Source organism: Danio aesculapii, chromosome 8 (assembly GCF_903798145.1).
Source record: "Danio aesculapii chromosome 8, fDanAes4.1, whole genome shotgun sequence".
Taxonomy (NCBI): domain Eukaryota; kingdom Metazoa; phylum Chordata; class Actinopteri; order Cypriniformes; family Danionidae; genus Danio; species Danio aesculapii.
This window is the reverse complement of record NC_079442.1, coordinates 25327300-25345221: the sequence shown is the minus strand read 5'-3', so window position 1 is coordinate 25345221 and position 17922 is coordinate 25327300. Positions and strand designations below refer to the sequence as shown.

General features: G+C 35.9%; 2 protein-coding genes across 2 annotated transcripts; one reads left to right on the top strand and one right to left on the bottom strand.

Annotated features, from left to right (window-relative positions):
* Positions 1 to 1592: 1592 nt before the first annotated feature.
* Positions 1593 to 3126, bottom strand: cebpb (CCAAT enhancer binding protein beta). The gene has a single exon (XM_056463481.1). It carries the CDS (start codon positions 2899 to 2901, stop codon positions 2059 to 2061), a length of 843 nt encoding a protein of 280 aa, XP_056319456.1. The 5' UTR covers positions 2902 to 3126; the 3' UTR covers positions 1593 to 2058.
* A 3731-nt stretch (positions 3127 to 6857) lies between these two features.
* Positions 6858 to 17675, top strand: peds1 (plasmanylethanolamine desaturase 1). Its single transcript, XM_056463480.1, has 6 exons — positions 6858 to 7032; positions 11017 to 11136; positions 11332 to 11423; positions 13552 to 13696; positions 13791 to 14003; positions 16775 to 17675. Exons 1-6 carry the CDS (start codon positions 6900 to 6902, stop codon positions 16894 to 16896), a joined length of 825 nt encoding a protein of 274 aa, XP_056319455.1. The 5' UTR covers positions 6858 to 6899; the 3' UTR covers positions 16897 to 17675.
* Positions 17676 to 17922: the final 247 nt, after the last annotated feature.

Genomic DNA, 17922 nt, shown 5'->3' with positions numbered 1-17922 from the left:
TCCCGCAGGACTCGAGCAGGAACAGTCACACCTCAACAGCTCAGAGTTTCCCTGTTACCAGTGATGAAATCCCATCAATACATTTAAAAAAAATAATAGATTCAACAGGTATGGTGTATAAATTATTAATAACTTGATCTGCTTTGGCTACACAGTTATATAGTGGGTTCATATTATCATAAACACAGGGGCATATCAGACAATTTAAAAGTGGTGGGGGCAGCTGAATGAGATCTAAAATTTTATGTTCATACAATTATTAATCACCTGTTTCTAAATGGTCTGTCTCAAAAAGTGAGGGGGACGTGACCCCCCCCCCTTAGTTGCTATGCCCCTGCATAAACATGAATATGGATTAAATATATATTTAAACAAAGTTTTATATTTTGTTTCTCTTTTGAAATAGTTGAAAAATGTATATGGTTTCATTTATGTATAATATTACGCTGCGCTAAATAGAAAATGAAACATTATTTAACACATATTTTGACTTTTAGTTTTATTTTCGCAAATATATATTTAAAGTATGCAGTCTTAAAAATAAAGGTTCCTTTCTGCCGTTTATGGTTCCATGAAGAACCTTAATGTTGATGGGACATTTAAGTTTCAAATGTTCTTTAGATTTTCAAGATGTTTTTTTTTTTGACTAAGTGGTTCTTTGGGAAACCAAAATGGTTGTTCTATGGCATCACCGCAATAAATAAATAAATAAATAAATAAATAAAAATGCAAACATTAATTTTAAGAGTGTGTCTATTCAATCGAATTAATCTTTATTTCTGTTGCGCTTTTTACAATGTAGATTGTGTCAAAGCAGCTGAACATAGATGAAGAAAAGAGAGTAAAAGCCATGATATTTAAAATTGTGGAACATTCCAGCAATTCAGGCTGGCAAGAGATAAGTGTAGAATATCTAATATATTCATTTTATCTGACAAATCTAAAATCAGAAAAACAGATCATTAAATCTTGCATTTAAGCCTCGGGTAAAAAGAAAGAAATGAGTTTGTATGTTGATTAAATCCACCTTTTAATTGATTACTCATTATTTTCCTTATCTTAATCCTCATTTTCACTCAGATCAGATCATATCAGTGCTTGTACGTCTATGACAACCTGTATTTGATCCTCAAGTTTAATATAGGTACACTGTGACATGTTTTTTTTGTTTTCCAGTAAATTGTGTGTTTGTATGTGTTTGTGTGTTTTAAGGGGCTAGAAAGTTCATTGCTTATCTAGCCTTGAACCAGAGTCTTTAACAGACCGCTGGACTCTTTGGATTGTGGACCCTGTCTGTGTATTTAAGATAACCATACCTCTGTACCGAGGTGACTCACCAACACAGATTTCAAAAGATCTCCAAAATTCCAGACATTTAACAGGAGATTTCACATCTGAATGATTAATGTGTCTGCATGTGTAGATTTGGACACTGTTTATTAAGAAACCATTGAAACTAAAGTGAAAGCAAGAATAGGCTACACACTGCATAATGGAAACTGAATCTCAGCAGCTGTGCGTGCGTGCGTTAGTGGGTGGGTGTGTGCTAATATGTTTTTGACAGCAGTAAAAAAATGCTTAGACACATAAGATTCCAGTACAGTAAAAATCATTTAATTCAATAAAATAGTATATAACAGCAGACCAGTTGTACCTTTATCATCTTTATAAGATTTCTTCACTGCGTTTTCAATACTGTTACAATGAGTTGCATCATACCTCTGCAGTACAACTCTTCCCATGACAACCACTGCCCCAGATATGGCGAAATGAATTTAAATAACAGAATATTAAACAGTAGATATCTCACTTTAGAACCCGTACAAAAATACTTTACAGACGAAATACGTGACAGGGTTTCCAGATTACCAGAGTTGTGCCGAGCACACGGTGGGATGTTGCGCAATCCAGGCGCACAGTCCACTTTCATGTTTTTCTCTCGGCTGTAAACGCGTCGAACGAGCGCTCGCCCGTTTTTCCAATCGACGGCAGAAAACTTTTGTTGTAAATTCTGCACTCTTTAAAGTCACTGAGTCATTAAGCACCACGGGAGTTCCGTCAGCACTGGCCGGTGGCGGAGAGCAGGTTCCGCAGCGTCGCCAGTTCGCGTGACAGCTGCTCCACGCGCTTCTGTAACCGGTCGTTCTCGGCCGCGAGCTCGAGCACTTTGTGCTGCGTCTCCAGGTTGCGCATTTTGGCTTTGTCTCTGCTTTTGCGGACGGCGAGATTGTTCCTCTCGCGTCGCTGTCTGTATTCGTCGCTGTCCTTGTCCAGCCGCTTCTTGCCTTTCCCGCTTGAGGCCATTTTACCGCCCGCCTGAGGTGATCTTCCCTTACCTGACGGCGCAGGTGTACCTGGCGGGCTCGAGCAGGAGGAGGACGCGGTGGAAATGTTCCCCAGGCTGCCGCTCGGAGCGGTCTGGTACGGCAGGTACGAGCGCATGTCATAGCCACCGGGACCATCCATTGGCGTCTCTTCGTGTCGCCCGTTACTTTTGGCAAAACTGCCCAGAAAGTCCGGGCTGAACACGGCGTCTATGCGCGTCTCCTGCAGCTCCGGGTACGCCAGCTGGTTCGGGTCCCGCTCAGTCAGCGAGATGTAGTTCTTGTAGTTCTGGAGCGCTGCTCTCTTGCTCTTGTTCTCCTCAGAGAGAAAGTCGCTGTAGATTCCCAGTGCGCGGTGCCGGTGGCTTTCGTCTTGGCTGGCCAGATGCTGGTACTGGGGCAAAGAGTCCAAATAGATGCTGAAGTCTATGGCTTTCTCGTGCTCAGAAATATCATGAAGCTTCGTCATGGAGCCGTTGACGGGCTGCTTGCATACACCGTCGCTGACCGGACTGCTGCTGGCGTTAGTGCTGTGGAAAGCGAGGTAGTCCCCCTCGTAAAAACCGGCCACTTCCATGGATCTTAACACCCGCCGGATTGCGGCAGGACGGAGATCAGGGTTTCGCCGCCCCTGAGAACTTCGCAAGTGTCACCGACTACAAGCGCAGAAATAAAACTCACGCAAAGATTCGAGAGTCTTCGATGGCAGAAATAACTAGATGACTTCTGTCTAGTTGTATGTAGGTGATAGGTTGCCTGCCCAGCGTTCGCTGGAGAGCTCGAGTCAGTTTTCATGTCTCGGATTGAGGAGTTTATAGGGGTGTGAGAGTGGGCGGTGATTCTCGATTTGGTATGTGACGCGTTTTTCTGGTTTGACCGCACAGGCGCACACTAAAAACTTAAAAGCGGGGTGCTCAAATCACTGAATAACAAAAGAAAAAATATACACTACATAAACAGATGCAAATGTGCTGAACGTGGGGTTTTGTACAATTAGAATCAGAATCAGATTTAATGGTAGGTACACACAAGACTTTGCGTAATTCACACACAGCTTAGTCTAAGGATACAAAATATAAAGAAAATAAAGTGGTTGTTATTTTAACAAGTAAACACACACACACACACACACACACACACACACACACACACACACACACACACACACACACACACAACAACAAATAGCCTATAAGTGGATATAACAGGGTCTGATCAAATGAAGAAAAAATATTGTAACATTTAACAATAACAATAGTCTTTTCAACACAGATCTCTCTTTCTCTGTGTACAGAATTAATTATAAGGACTCTTTCAATGTTGCATCTTTATTATCTTCTTACATCTCCACAGAACTAGAAAGGCAGCATCGATAAGTAAAGTAATAAAACCATCAGCTGGTTGTTGTACAACATTACTGTAGTGTTGCTATTGGCATTTTTTGACCATTATTGTAAAAATATCTGACAATTTGACCAGTCAAAATAAAGTCTTCTGTAGTGTAATAGCTAATTGAGCAACAAAGGCACAAGAGGCTGTCCTGTATTGTAAATATAGTCACTCACTGCACTCTAGCAGCCATGACTAACAATGCAGTACAACATTGAGTGTCCTATTGCTTTTTTATTGATGACCACATACCAAAAATAATTTTTGTTATTAATGTTATTAGGTAAACTCATTACGCAACATTCTTCAGTCATTAAGTATTACGATAGTCCCTGATTTGCCAACAAGAATAAAACAAGTCAAATTATGAAGAAAGGAAATAAAAAATAAAATTCTCTATGGGGATGTGCAGCGAGGAAGTGGTCAAAGTTGATATTGAAAATAACAGTAGATTGAGCAATCATTTGCTAGAACTGATCATGTATGTTTTATAACTTAATTTCAAAATTAATTTCATTTTTTTATTTAGCCTACTTGTAAAGTTGCCATCCTGGATTATGATCCAAAAAATATATTTTCATTTTCTAGTAAATCAATTTATTCTAATTATTCATCGATATCATATCATCACTATCTAGTCTCAGCTCTCTCAGAGGGTCACCGCTTGCAGCAACAAATTTGTACTTCCTCAGTGATGTGCTCAGTCTGCCACCTGCCGGGTCAAGATAGCACTACACAAGCTGCTGAACTGAATTTCATCATCGACCCCCATAAGCAGACTCTTTCAATAATAGCGTTTCATTCATTCATTCAGTTTCTTTTCTGGTTAGTCCATTTATTAATCCGGGGTCGCCACAGCAGAATGAACCACCAACTTATCCAGCATGTTTTACGCAGCAGATGCCCTTCAACCCATCACTGGGAAACATTCGTACACTCTCATTCACAGACATGCACTATACAATTTTAGCTTACCCATTTCACCTACTGTGCCACCACATCGCCCATACTAGCGTTTCTGTCATACCTAAACATTTACCCTGTGTTCACCATCAAAGCACAAACAGATTAGGCTCAGTTATAATAAATACATTACATGACAAATTAGTTTCTGATATTGTGTTATTTCATATTAGATTAGATTCAACTTTATTGTCATTACACATGTACAAGGCAACAGAATGCAGTTTAGGTCTAACCAGGAGTGCAATAGCAGCAAGTGCAGGATATAGGTATAAGTTATAAAGTGCAATTATAGAAAAACTACGGGTATTTGAAGACTTTAGATGCAAAAACCTCTAAATGCCGTCTGAAAATTTCCTCTAAAATGAGCATTTTTATCAGGCTCCGGTGTGTATGTTCAGTAATATCACTTTTATGGCAAAGAATAAGACTTTTTCCTGGTCTTTAAAGTGAAATATCTCAACATAAACAAAGGCGGCTGAAAAAAATATTCATTTTGATGGAAATTTCAGACGGCACTTAGAGGTTTTTGCATCTGAACTCTTCATTTCCAGATGGATGTACTATGAACATTATATACAGTTACTGACTATGAACAGAGATTAACAGTAGACAAATATGTACAGGTTGCTAATAATAATCAGAAGTATGCAGCTATAGATGAATATAATTACAAATGTATAAGTGCAGTGAATATGTACAATTCAAAATGAATTAGTGCAATGTAGTGCGATGAATATGTGCAATTTTTAAATATGCAAATATTAGTGCAGTGATTATGTGGAGTTTAAGTTATGAGGAGAGTGTGGGGGTGTATGAGGGGGGCAAAAGAGTCAGTGGAGGGCAGAGTTCAAAAGGAATATATTGTTTATATATTCACATATATTTTATTTTACACATTCCATAATTGTATAGCATATCAGCGACACAAATACAATTGCAAAAGCCCATTACATTGTTTGTACTGTAATGGATCTTCCCATTTGAATTTATACATAGAAACGTCACGAACTTACATTATTTTAATTGTACTAAATATTATGTCTAATAATGTACTAATAGTTAACATTGTCCTTACCATTTCCTGTTGTCGTCCACGGAAAAAATATAATACGGGTTGTTTGAAATAAAACAATGGTGGATGATTATTGAAATGATGAAATGATGATGACATATTTTCATTCTAACTAAAAAAAATAACATTTTTTAATGTTGTAAAAGTACAGTTATTTGTTTAGACTGTGACGTAACTTTAAACATGGTTTGGTAAAAAATTGATTTTACTTGCATAAAAAAATATATTTTTTGACAAAATAGCAGTTCATAATACAATTTATTACTACTATCATGCGAAAAGTGAGAATATACAATCACATTAAACTATAAATAAAATGAAATAAAATAAAATAAAATAAAAAACTTTTTGAAAAAGGAAAAAACTAAACAAAAACAAACAAAAAAAAAAATCAGAAGGGGTATATACATCACACATTAAAGAAAAAGATTAAAAGAATTTACCCATTTCAGTTGTTTTTAAAGCCTTTTTTGTAAAAGAGATAGAAATAGTTTTAAAGTAATACTGCATTTCAGTAAGCAAAATGTTAAAAAAAGGTTTTTGGTTTGTAAATTTACATACAAAATTTTGTTAATAAGATTAGAAGATTAAGAACATATGTTTTATTGTTATATAATAGTTCTGTTTTGTAATTTACACAACCAAACAAAACATTTGGGGGCCTAATTTTTTTATTACTTGGTAATTATAATGTTGAGGAAATACCAGGTAAATTATCTACATTTCATAAGCAATTTCTTCTTGCCTGGACACTTTTATCCAAGCACAATGTCAAATCTCTTTTTTTCAACGCTGGTTTGAAGCAAATATTTTGCTTGTTAGTCAATTATTTAATGCAAATGGCCATTTATTCAATTATAAAGAATTTCTTATTCAGTTCATAATACAAATCCACTTTTACACTGAAGTAAAACGCCGTCAGAATAGCCTGCTTTCTGATTGGTTGCATCCGGGTGGGGTCAGGACATTCTTGCTTTCTAATTGGTCGTTATGTTTGTTATGATAACGTAGTCTAATTGTCGATTGGCTGGATTCTGGAGCGGAACGAACCCAATTGGTGGAGGGAGAAGACGCGGAACAGGGCGTTCAGAGGCGTGGAGTTCAGGATGCGGAATTAACGCATCCGCTGCGCCCGAACCGGATTGAATATGGCGAGCACCGAGCAAAGTGGGTCTTCAGAAAACTTTCACACACCCGCGCCAAGTGGATCAGATCAACCGGGCGCAAGATGGGGTCCACAGCATGCCGGTGCTCGAGAGCTTGCGGAGTTATACTCGCCAGGTAGGAATTTAAACCTGTTTTACGTGTCTCGTCGGCACCGGTACCCGCCCGGCTCTGCCCACACCGGGGATTGTACGGACTGCCAGCCACGAGTTTCTCTCGGAGAGAACAGACACGGAGCTGTAGCATTCGCCGCGTAGTGTGTTTTGAAAGTGCACGTAACAGAGCGCGTGCATGTTCAGTCAGGGGTCTCTACGGGGCTAAACACGACGCGTTTATTACTGTAACACATAGAGACGGATTAATGAAAGATGTTCATGTGGCAGCCAGTTTAATTGAGCATAACGCCCCGTAAAAGATGCTAGTCATCATCAAGTCGAACATAATTGTCTGTGGAAAATTTGACCAAATTGGGTTATTAATCTTGCCTTGAGGTCTCAAGGGAGTAGTTTCTGTGCCAAAAATAGTTGCAGTACTTGTAGCTGTCAGATATCGACAGGATATGATTTAAATTTTATGCTTTCCATGTAGATTAAACATGGACTCAGTAATTGAGCTAGTTTAAGACAAGTTGTACACAAAATATGAACAACATTTTGGGTAAGTAACAATCAAAGACACAGATTTGAAGTTGGGTAATTTCTGCATGGGTTCTACTAATATTGTCATCACATGACATGTGTCATGCAGTGAGCTTGTCATCAAAACAGGACATAACGTCACAAAATGTCCGTATAAAATGGACAGAATGCTTAAACATACTTTTTTTTTTCTTAGTCCCAAATTTTGCCCATTACATTTCAATACAGTTGTTTGCAAACACATATCCTCACAGCAGATCTTCATTTGTGTGTGGCAGGTGCTGTTTTGACTTATTTACACATTCTGCGAATTCGTATTGGATAAAAATTCCATCATGTTTACACAAAAAACAAGTGCATGTAGCGCATTGCTGTAAATATTTGGTACATCAAGTATGAAAGTATACGTCAAAAGGCCAGTTTATTAGTTTCATTCTTAACATTACAGCTTGAAAGTTAAACAGAAAGCCATGACCAAATGTATACTTTTTCTATTTTGGTCCAGACCAAAAGAAAAACTCTTCAGTTGTGAACAGTTAACCCAAAGAAAAAAGATCCATTGTCTGTTGTCAGTAATATAGCGAAGTGTGAATCACAAAAGTCACTTTGAAACCAGGCATTTTTATTGAGGGTCAGTGTGAATTTAGAATGACCGACTCAAACTGTTGTGAAATCGGTGTTGTGCGTCATCCTCATGCAGCATTATCATATCAGTCTCATGGATTTCCAATTGAAATGATCAAAAACATGGAAGTCTATGACCCAGTAACATCAAAGTTTGGAGTCCAAAGCAAACAAACAAACAAGCAAATTCCCATTGCTCATTTCTAAGTAATTGTGAATAAAAGCATCTTCTACATAATGTAAATGGATATATATGTGTGTGTGTGTGTGTGTGTGTGTGTGTATTAAGGTCAGAATCATTAGCCCCCCATTTTTATTTTTCCCCCCATTTTCTGTTTAACAGAAAGATGCTTTTCAACACATTTCTAAACATGATAGTTTTAATAACTCATTTCTAATAACTGGTTTATTTTATCTCTGCCATGATGACAGTAAATAATATTTTATTAGATATTTTTCAAGACACTTCTATACAGCTTATAGTGACCTTTAAAGGCTTAACTAGGTTAATTAGGTTAACTAGGCAGGTTAGGGTAATTAGGCAAGTTATTGTATAATGATGGTTTGTTCTGTAGAATATTGAAAAATATATAGCTTAAAGGGGATAATAATTTTGTCCCTAAAATGTTTATTTTTTTAAATACGAACTGGCCGAAATAAAACAAATAAGACTTTCTCCAGAAGAAAAAATATTATCAGACATACTGTGAAAATGTCTTTGCTCTGTTCAACATCATTTGGGAAATATTTAAAAAAGAAAAAAAAATTCAAAGGGGGGCTAATAATTCTGACTTCAACTGTATGTGTAGTGCAGCAGTTCGTAAACGAGCTTCATACATCCAATCCAAAATGTATCAGTACAAAGTCTGCAACCTCTGATACGATTTAATATTGATTAAGATTGATCAACATGTAAACAAAAGCTCATTGAGCACGCTTTAAGGACCATGTTGTGTTTTTAATAACAATATTCGATCACGCTATCTTTTAAAATACACCACAAAAAACATAATATTTTAGACAAGTTCACCTAAAACCAGCAGCTTGCAATAGTTTGTGTTCGGTTAATCAGAGCGTTCCAGAGGAAGTTGATCAGTACCAGCAGGGAACAATGGACATTGTGTGTAGGACAAATGCCACATATATAAACAGAAGAACAGAACGGGGCCGAAAACCAAACAAAACCAGACGAGTGTGAGGGTGTGGTAGGTGTGACCAGTTTGAGTTGGTGTAGGTAGGTTGGGTGCTGCGGTTCAATGTCAAATCGAGCAGAACCGATGTTTTGGGTAGCATGAGATTCAGTGCTTCTGTATCTTCACATCACTGTCCTCTAGTAATCTCCTCATGTGTACAGTGGCTATAGTGACTCAAGTAGTGTACAAGCTCTGTGTTCCGTCATCAGATTAACTTTAAATGAATCAGTCACCTTGGAATATAGCAGTATTTCTAGATTCTCTTAACTGTGTTGTGAATCAGGTTCCTTTGTCATTTCAGTTATTTTCTCTCAAGTGGTTCTGCACTGAATTCAGGGCAAAGGTGAATTTGCCCACGGCACAATTGTTGCTGCACAGCGAAACAATGTGACTTTGGTAGCATTGTTTTAATACAAGCTCATAAACATATGCCTCAGTCTCAGTCACTGATTCAAATGTTGAAAGCTTTCTCAACAGTTTAATGACAACAATTCTTGTATTTTTTTAAACATAAGCTGCCAGTATTGTAGATATAGTTGTGTTGCTGTATTCCTAATTTAAATTTAGCCACCTGTTGTCTTGGAAAACCACTATATGAAATGGGATTTATCTTGTTGATCTGCGCTTCCAGCATTTGAATTTATTCTGTACTCATAGCCCATGGGTTAAAGGGGATAGTTCACCCAACAATGGTAAAATTTAAGTTAATTAATTTAGTTTTTCTCAGAAGAACATTAACATTAGGACTAAAAAAAACTGAAACCATGGCTATTTGTCATTTAATAAAATGTGAGTCAATAGTAACTAGCACTATGAGAGTCAAAACAAACTAAAAATAAAATGAATACTTGTGACTCCTGACGATACTTTGAGGTCTTTTTGAAACAATCACTACAAGATGCATAACATTGTTTACAACATTTTTAATTTAATAAACAATCTAAGTATATGGTCCTGAGTGCTGAAGAACAAAACAACACTCATCCGAACAATACAAAAATACAACACCCATCCAAAAACAAAGCAACTTACATTTCTCCATTTTAAACAAACAGTTTTAGATCACGGCTTGAATTTGCGACTGTAAATAATTCATTCGCTGCAACTGTCGGATTATCAGTAATAAAATTAATATTGCTGCAACCAGTTAAACCAGCTCGTTTCATCCTACCTCACAGATGACTTTTGCCTCAGACCTTACAGATAAAATGTGCAATAATGAATAATATTGTCTTCCTGCCTTCGGAGGCAGACAGCTAATGTTTGGGAGCACAGTTTTATAAAACCTTAGAGGTAATGAACCAAATCAATTTGATGACTTTGCACAGACAATTCCGAATGATTAAAAGAGCATTTAAGAGGGGATGCTTTGCGATCGGTCTGCTGATTTGTCCACTTAACGTTTAGTAGATGCTTTATCCAGACTTCAAGATCTGACTGATGTCTTAGCTTATGAACATCTCCTAAATTGAATTGTGTCACACAGTGAGACCAGCTAATCTTTCTTATGGTGTTTTTTAAAATACTCCTTTATCTTGTAGTTCCTATTAAAGTTTAATTTACTCACAAAATTACTTGATAATGATGCTTATTTGATGTTATTTTTGAATCCCATTGACTTAAAAATTCTCATGTCTTTCTTACAGGAAAAAGATGTCAGGAATGGATCAGTGTGCTTCTTTGCTTTACCCTCATGGCCTTCAACTTTTGTTACCTGGTAACATACTTCCACCTGGGACACTCCTGGTACATCCTCCTGGGCATCGGTTGGTACAACAAACAAACCCGCACAAACACATCACTGTTTAATAGAGCGGTAATAGTAAGCTCAACAAAGAAGTTACAAAGTACATCTGTGACATTCTCAGTTTCCAAGAATTCCAGTAAATATCAGGAAAGGATTAAGAGATTGAATTCATGCTGTATTGAACTATGCTGTTTGTGTGTGTGTGTGTGTGTAGTGGCAGGGATCCTCACTGCAGACTTTGCATCTGGTCTGGTCCACTGGGGTGCTGACACATGGGGTTCAGTGGATCTGCCCATTGTTGGGAAGGTATACAAGTGAAACCCATTTTTTATGCTATTAAATGTTATTGAGCCATTATTGTTATGATTATTCATCCATGACAGGCCTGAACCAGCACATTGTTTCAGTTTAAAAACATAATTTGTAAATTTCTGTTTAAACTAGGGCTTGGCGATATGGTGGTATATATCATTACCGAAAAATAGATCATCAACTGTAATAGTTTTTTTTTGCTTTTATCCATGTATATGGTGACATGTAAGTAAATCTGAGGTGATTTAAATTTAGTGTTTTGGATTCCTGACATAAAACAGCAAGTTCGAATACAGAATAACTCTGTGTACAATTTCCCTCAGAAAGTTAAACTTTTGTTGCGCCTCCCCCAGGTCCTAAAGCCTACTTGATAATAATTTCACATTAGACTAATAAAAATGAAAGTAAAATACACAAATAACATGAAATTATGTCACAAAATTCTTAGTCTTCTTTGTTATATTTGTCAGAATATATGAAAAAAGCACTGACTAATGGGCTGTATGCACAGCTAGTGTTTTTTAGCCAATGATGAACTTCCGGTGAAAGGTTTTATGACTATTTTCAATTTCATAAGGTTCCTTTTACAGCATCGATATTATAACGTCATTCAAATATATTCAGTTAAATAGACTCAAACATCCATTTGGTTGTTAAAGCGTAAAAAGGCACGAAATACCGCTTCAACGCATGCACCGCCATTAGCAGCAGGCGAGCACAAAACTCCATTGAAAATACTGGGATAAAAATTAATTTCCATATTTTAATGACATGGTGTGGAAAAATATAATTTAATGCAGTGCTTCTTGTTTGGTTTGATACCCACTTCATGTCATATTTCAGCCAGGCAGTGATAATCGCTGTTTTTTTTTTTTTTTTTTTTTTTAAAGAAATCAAATCTTAAATGCAGCGATGTTGTATGGGATGACAATTAACCGGAAGCCCTGGGGGTGGCTGACTGAAATTAAAAGTCTGTGTTCATATACCCAATTGAGTGTGACACCAATCATATAGATAGTAGTTCAGTATTTGCTCTATTAATTCCTTTTCTTTACAATATCGCTCCCAAGAAGACTCCTGAGGGGTCCTAATGCCCAGCCCATAATAAATTTACACATGGGCTGCTGAGTTGCACTAATTTAAGTTAAAAAAAAAAGTTAGTTCTATATAGGAACAAAGCATCAATTGGGTTTGAAAAATTATTTATTATGAGGTAAACTAACACTTATGGGGAATAAAAATCTCAAACTTCACTCTGTAAATTAACCTGTAAATTAACACTTCTCAAAAAGAAAAGATATCCGCTCAGCAAAAAGGTGGATAAAAAAAATTAAGTCTCTATTTAACTATTTAACTATTTAACCAAGTCCGAATGAAGAAAAAAGGTGAAGTCCTTATAATTTCTGAAATTTATTTACTATAAAACCTTTTTGTTGATTTTTTGAAATAACTACCCATTTAAATATCTATATTGTTGAATGTATTGTTACCATGAAATAAATTTGCTTAAAAACGTGAAATAGAATTTTTGTCAAACCGCTCACTCCTAGCTGAAACAAGACAAAATATAATTGTTTGATGTTTTTGGTCAATACTTGGAAAACAAGTTTATTTATAGTACATGCAACATGTTTACTTACACTTTAAATACAAAATTGATAAAATGCAATAAATGTTCCTGAAAAATTCATAATACCTTTTTTAATCAGCATTTGGTAACATTTTAGTTTAAGTAGCAATACATGCTTTTGACTACTGGTTTAATACCTGCGTATTATTAAGATATTAACTCTTTATTAGCACTTATAAAGTATGATCTTATTTTACATCTCTAATCCTACCCAATACCTAAACCCAACTACTATCTTAGTAAATATTAATAAGCAGCCAATAAGTAGTTTAGTTCAAAATCTTAGTTAATGGTTTGTTAATAGTGTGAATTGTACATTAAAATAATGTGTAACAATTTATTTTGCTGTATTTCACATTTTCAAATAGTCAACGTTTTTATGATGTCTAAATTATATATGTAAAAATGAGCATCTGATTCTGTAAGATTTTTTGTCTTGTACTAATCCTAATTGCTTTTTTATAAAGTTTCCTTCATGTTTGTTCACCCCAGGCCTTCATTCGTCCGTTTCGAGAGCACCACATTGACCCAACAGCTATAACACGCCATGATTTCATTGAAACCAATGGTGATAACTGTATGTTGACCATCGTCCCTCTGGCTAACATGGCTGCAAACTTCCTGATGCTCTCACCAGGTAAAACATCAGACATTTTATCTGTCCAACTCAGAGACCAATGATGATCATTTCTGACTCAGCATCTCATATCACACTGTTCTTCTCTTTTCAGCGGAAATCTATCGAAACTACCCCTGGTACTGTTACGTCTTTGCTTTAGCCATTTTTGTTACATTGACCAATCAGATTCACAAATGGTCGCACACATATTTTGGGCTCCCACGCTGGGTGGTGCTCCTGCAGGACTGTCACATCATTTTACCACGAAAGCACCACAGAGTTCACCACGTTGCACCTCATGAAACCTACTTCTGCATTACCACAGGTACATCCACACACAATATCCTTGATTAACCACACTTTCACTTCACACTAGTTTTCTATTTCTTGTTTGTACTAAGTACTAACTTGTTCCAAAGTTTGTGGTCAGAAAGACATTTAATGTTTATTTTTTTTAGAAAAATAATTGAACAGTTAAGGCTGGTTTATACTCTACGCGTTCGCTTGAGCATGTGTGGCGACTCTGACATCATCGTGGTGTTTGTGGAGGTTCACTGTGGGTGCGCTTGAAATGATTTCGGCTAACGGAGCAAATTTTTTAAAAACTCGAGCGAACAGTTTGCGTGATGCCGTGTTTCGTTTGAGTTGAATACAAATCACTTTGAAATGATTTTGTCTGAAACAAGTACACCTGTATATATATCATTATAATCGGTCCATGTGTGATCATAGAGATAACCAGATGGCAATAACTCTTGGCTAGAAACTGCAACAGCCGTGGGAAAGGAGAACGTTTTTGTTAAAATGTTTAGAAAAACTTGAGGGATAAGTTTGTTAAACAAAAAGAGAGGTCATGGCAAAAGTGGAGATCTATGTGGTTTTAATATTACAGAAGGATTTTCCACCATTCATAGCTTTTACACTGATGTATATATTACAATTTTGAATTTAAAACAATTTAATAGTTATAAAACTAAAATGACAAATTAACAAATTATTTATTTGATAACTGGAAAGGAACATTTGAACCTGTCAGTTTACAATATACTGATGCTCTGTTTTTAGGCTTTATTGGTGATAATGGTCAGGAATGTTTGACAATTATTGCCTTTTAGCATATAAGTAGAGGACACAAACTAGCCAGACAGTAATGTGTGAATTGTGGAGTGGGTTATATATATATATATTAAAAAAAAAAGTCAGTGTTTTTAGTAAGTGTACTTTTTTGAAAAAAGAAAAAGAAAAAAGTATATATATATTTGTATTGTCATTCATATTTTAATAAATTATAATAGATAGATAAATAAATTATAAAAAAATAATAAAAACAATTAGTTTAAAAAACTTGAACAATATTAACGATATGACGTAGTTTCGGAAACTTCCTACTTCTATGTTTATCTGTCTGATTTTATGGTCTGTTTCTTTTGACCGCCCCCTTTTATTTTAAAGAATATCATACTGCCAAACGCATCATGGTCTGCGACGCGGCGCCAGGCAAATGTATAAATCAGCCTTTTAATGGATAGTTCACCCAAAACTGATCATTCAGTCATCATTTACTTGTTCCAAACCTGTTTGAGTTTTTTTTCTTCTGTGGAACAAAAAAGAAGATAAACCTGTAAGCACTCACTTCCATAGTGGAAAAATCAAATACTATGGAAGTTAGTTTTGGAGCACTTTTCAAATTATCTTTTGTATTTAACATTAAAAAAGAGACTCAAAGGTTTGAAACCAAAGGTTTGAGTAAATAAAAGTTTTTTGGTTAACTGGCAAACCTTTGAAAATGGATTGTGCTAGTTTAGAAAACAATAATGTTATTGTTACTGTGTAAACTTAAAAAACATGAGTGTTTTTATATATATATATATATATATATATATATATATATATATATATATATATATATATATATATATATATATATATATATATATATATATATATATATATATATATATATATATCATAACCCTGACAACAAACTTTTGAACATTAGCGCATCGTGTTCAATAGACACATTTTTGTGTCCTATTAATTTATTTTAAACTTAATTCATAACACAACATACAATGAGTCATGTGTGCAACTAACAGACAAGAATATTAAATATTAAATTAAATCATAACATCTGTACATGATTAAATCTGTTACACTTACTAGTGGAGAGTACCCAAAACATGGTATCACTTTACAATAAGGTTTTAATATACATTGTTATTTATTTATTGTTAATAATGCATTTACTATCATGAACAAATAATGAACAACACATTAAACTATTTATTCATCTTGTTTAACTTCATCTAATTAAAATAGTTGTTCGATGTTTGTTCATGCTAACTCACAGTACATTAATTAATGTTAGTAAGAATTAATTTAGATTTTAATAACGCATTAGTAATTGTTGAACTATGATTATTAAATGCTGTACAAGTGTTGTTCATTATTGCTTTATGTTAGTAAATACTAGTGTTATCACGATACTGGAATTTGATATCAATCGGTACTGAAATTTAAAAACGCTTATTTCCCTCTAACGGTAGAGCACGTTCTTAAACACTGGTGATTTGCCATTCCAGTGTTCCATTGCTCAACAGAAATTACTGTGATTGGCCGTGAAGGTCATCAGTTCACCTAACTCACCACTGTTTACCGAGTTTAACCACAGATACAGGGACACTAGAACGATTTAAAGCTGTGAAGATCAGTCGATTCATCAGCTGATCACTCGGATGTCAGCTTAGAAACAGACCAGCTGATCTTTGCAGCTTTAAAACGCTCCAGTGTCTGTGGTTACACTGTATACAGCCGTGTATTTAAAAGTGAACTGATGACCTTCACGCCACATCCTATCACAGTCATTTCTGTTGAGCATGTAAATAATATGAGCATGGGAACTAATGCAACCTTTTTGCGTTGTGTGACCAATATTTATGACTATTAGATTAAAAAGTCTTTTAATAATTAGAAGAGTAGCAAATAATAATTGTGCTGTCAGGAAAACTTTATTTGTTTACTTTTTTTTTAAAGGTAACACCACATGACATGCCTAGATCCATTAAATCATTGACCCAGATGTGTTTGTATGTGCAGGTTGGTTGAACTACCCATTAGAAAAACTGGGATTCTGGAGAAACCTAGAAGACCTGATCCAGAGCCTGACAGGAGAGAAACCCAGATCAGATGACCTCAGATGGGCCCATAAAACCAAGTAAACTTCCTCTGCGACCTCCCCTACCTCAGACCTGCTTCTAGGAGAACAACCTTCTTTTTCTCCATCAGTTTGTCCTCGCCTCAGACAGAAAAAGCGGAGCGGCAAAGATCCCAATGCCCAAATCAGAAAGCCATCAATTTCTAGCAAACATTGAGGGAAAGAGGGTTGGCAAAGCGATCGAAAGCAATATCCCAACATCACTGCCCCCCTCCCCAGCTCACTCTAAAGATCCAACACATCCAAATCCTTATTGAAAACTTGAGACTTCTGTGAAATGTTTAAAACTCTTCAAAGTGCAAAAAAAAGAAAGAAGAAAAACCAACAACAAAGCGAATTTAAAACGTCGATACTTGAACAAAGTGGGCTCCTTTCTGGACACCTTCACATCTTTCAACTTGTCAAAGCTTTGCTGACTTGCTTGTTTTCTGAGGGAACAGCCTCTGCGCTCTTGAGTTTTGGCCTTTGGGACTGATATCTCTCGCTATCACCCTTCTCTCGTTGGGGTTAAAGTGCAGTAAACTCGAGGCATTTTGGCTCTTTTACCACAGAGGGCTGAAAACCTGTGTCTTCATCTGTTGCTTGTGTCTGAACGGACAGAGCAGCATCATATGCAGTCTTACTTCAGTACGCCTTAAAAGACGAGTCTCGCTTCGGCCTCATTCATCTTTTTATCGTTAACGTTTTCTTTTGAAGTACATTTGCTAATTCAAAGGTGCTGGAAGCAGTCAGCTCTATATTAGAAGTATTTCCACATAGGTCAATATTTAGCATTTGTGTTTGTGAATAAGCCAACATTGGTGTCCTCACAGATAACAAAACCCTTAGAAAAGGTCTCGTATGTATCCAATTTGTATCTTTTATCTGTAAGTTAATGCGATTTTTGACCAACTGACTGACAAACTTCAAATTAACTCTATTGCTTGGGTTTTAAGTTTGCCGGTATTGTTACTTAATAGTTGAAATGTTCAATTTAACACTAGCATGTTAAATGACACAGCTTGTAGGTCTTTATATAATAAGAACATCA

Bases quoted from the DNA above. Each gene is read 5' to 3' on its own strand.
- peds1 (XM_056463480.1), top strand. From the start codon at position 6,900: ATGGCGAGCACCGAGCAAAGTGGGTCTTCAGAAAACTTTCACACACCC. The intron at 11,424-13,551 runs GTATACAAGTGA...TGTTCACCCCAG, and splicing joins ATCTGCCCATTGTTGGGAAG to GCCTTCATTCGTCCGTTTCG. The intron at 14,004-16,774 runs GTACATCCACAC...TTGTATGTGCAG, and splicing joins CTACTTCTGCATTACCACAG to GTTGGTTGAACTACCCATTA.
- cebpb (XM_056463481.1), bottom strand. From the start codon at position 2,901: ATGGAAGTGGCCGGTTTTTACGAGGGGGACTACCTCGCTTTCCACAGC.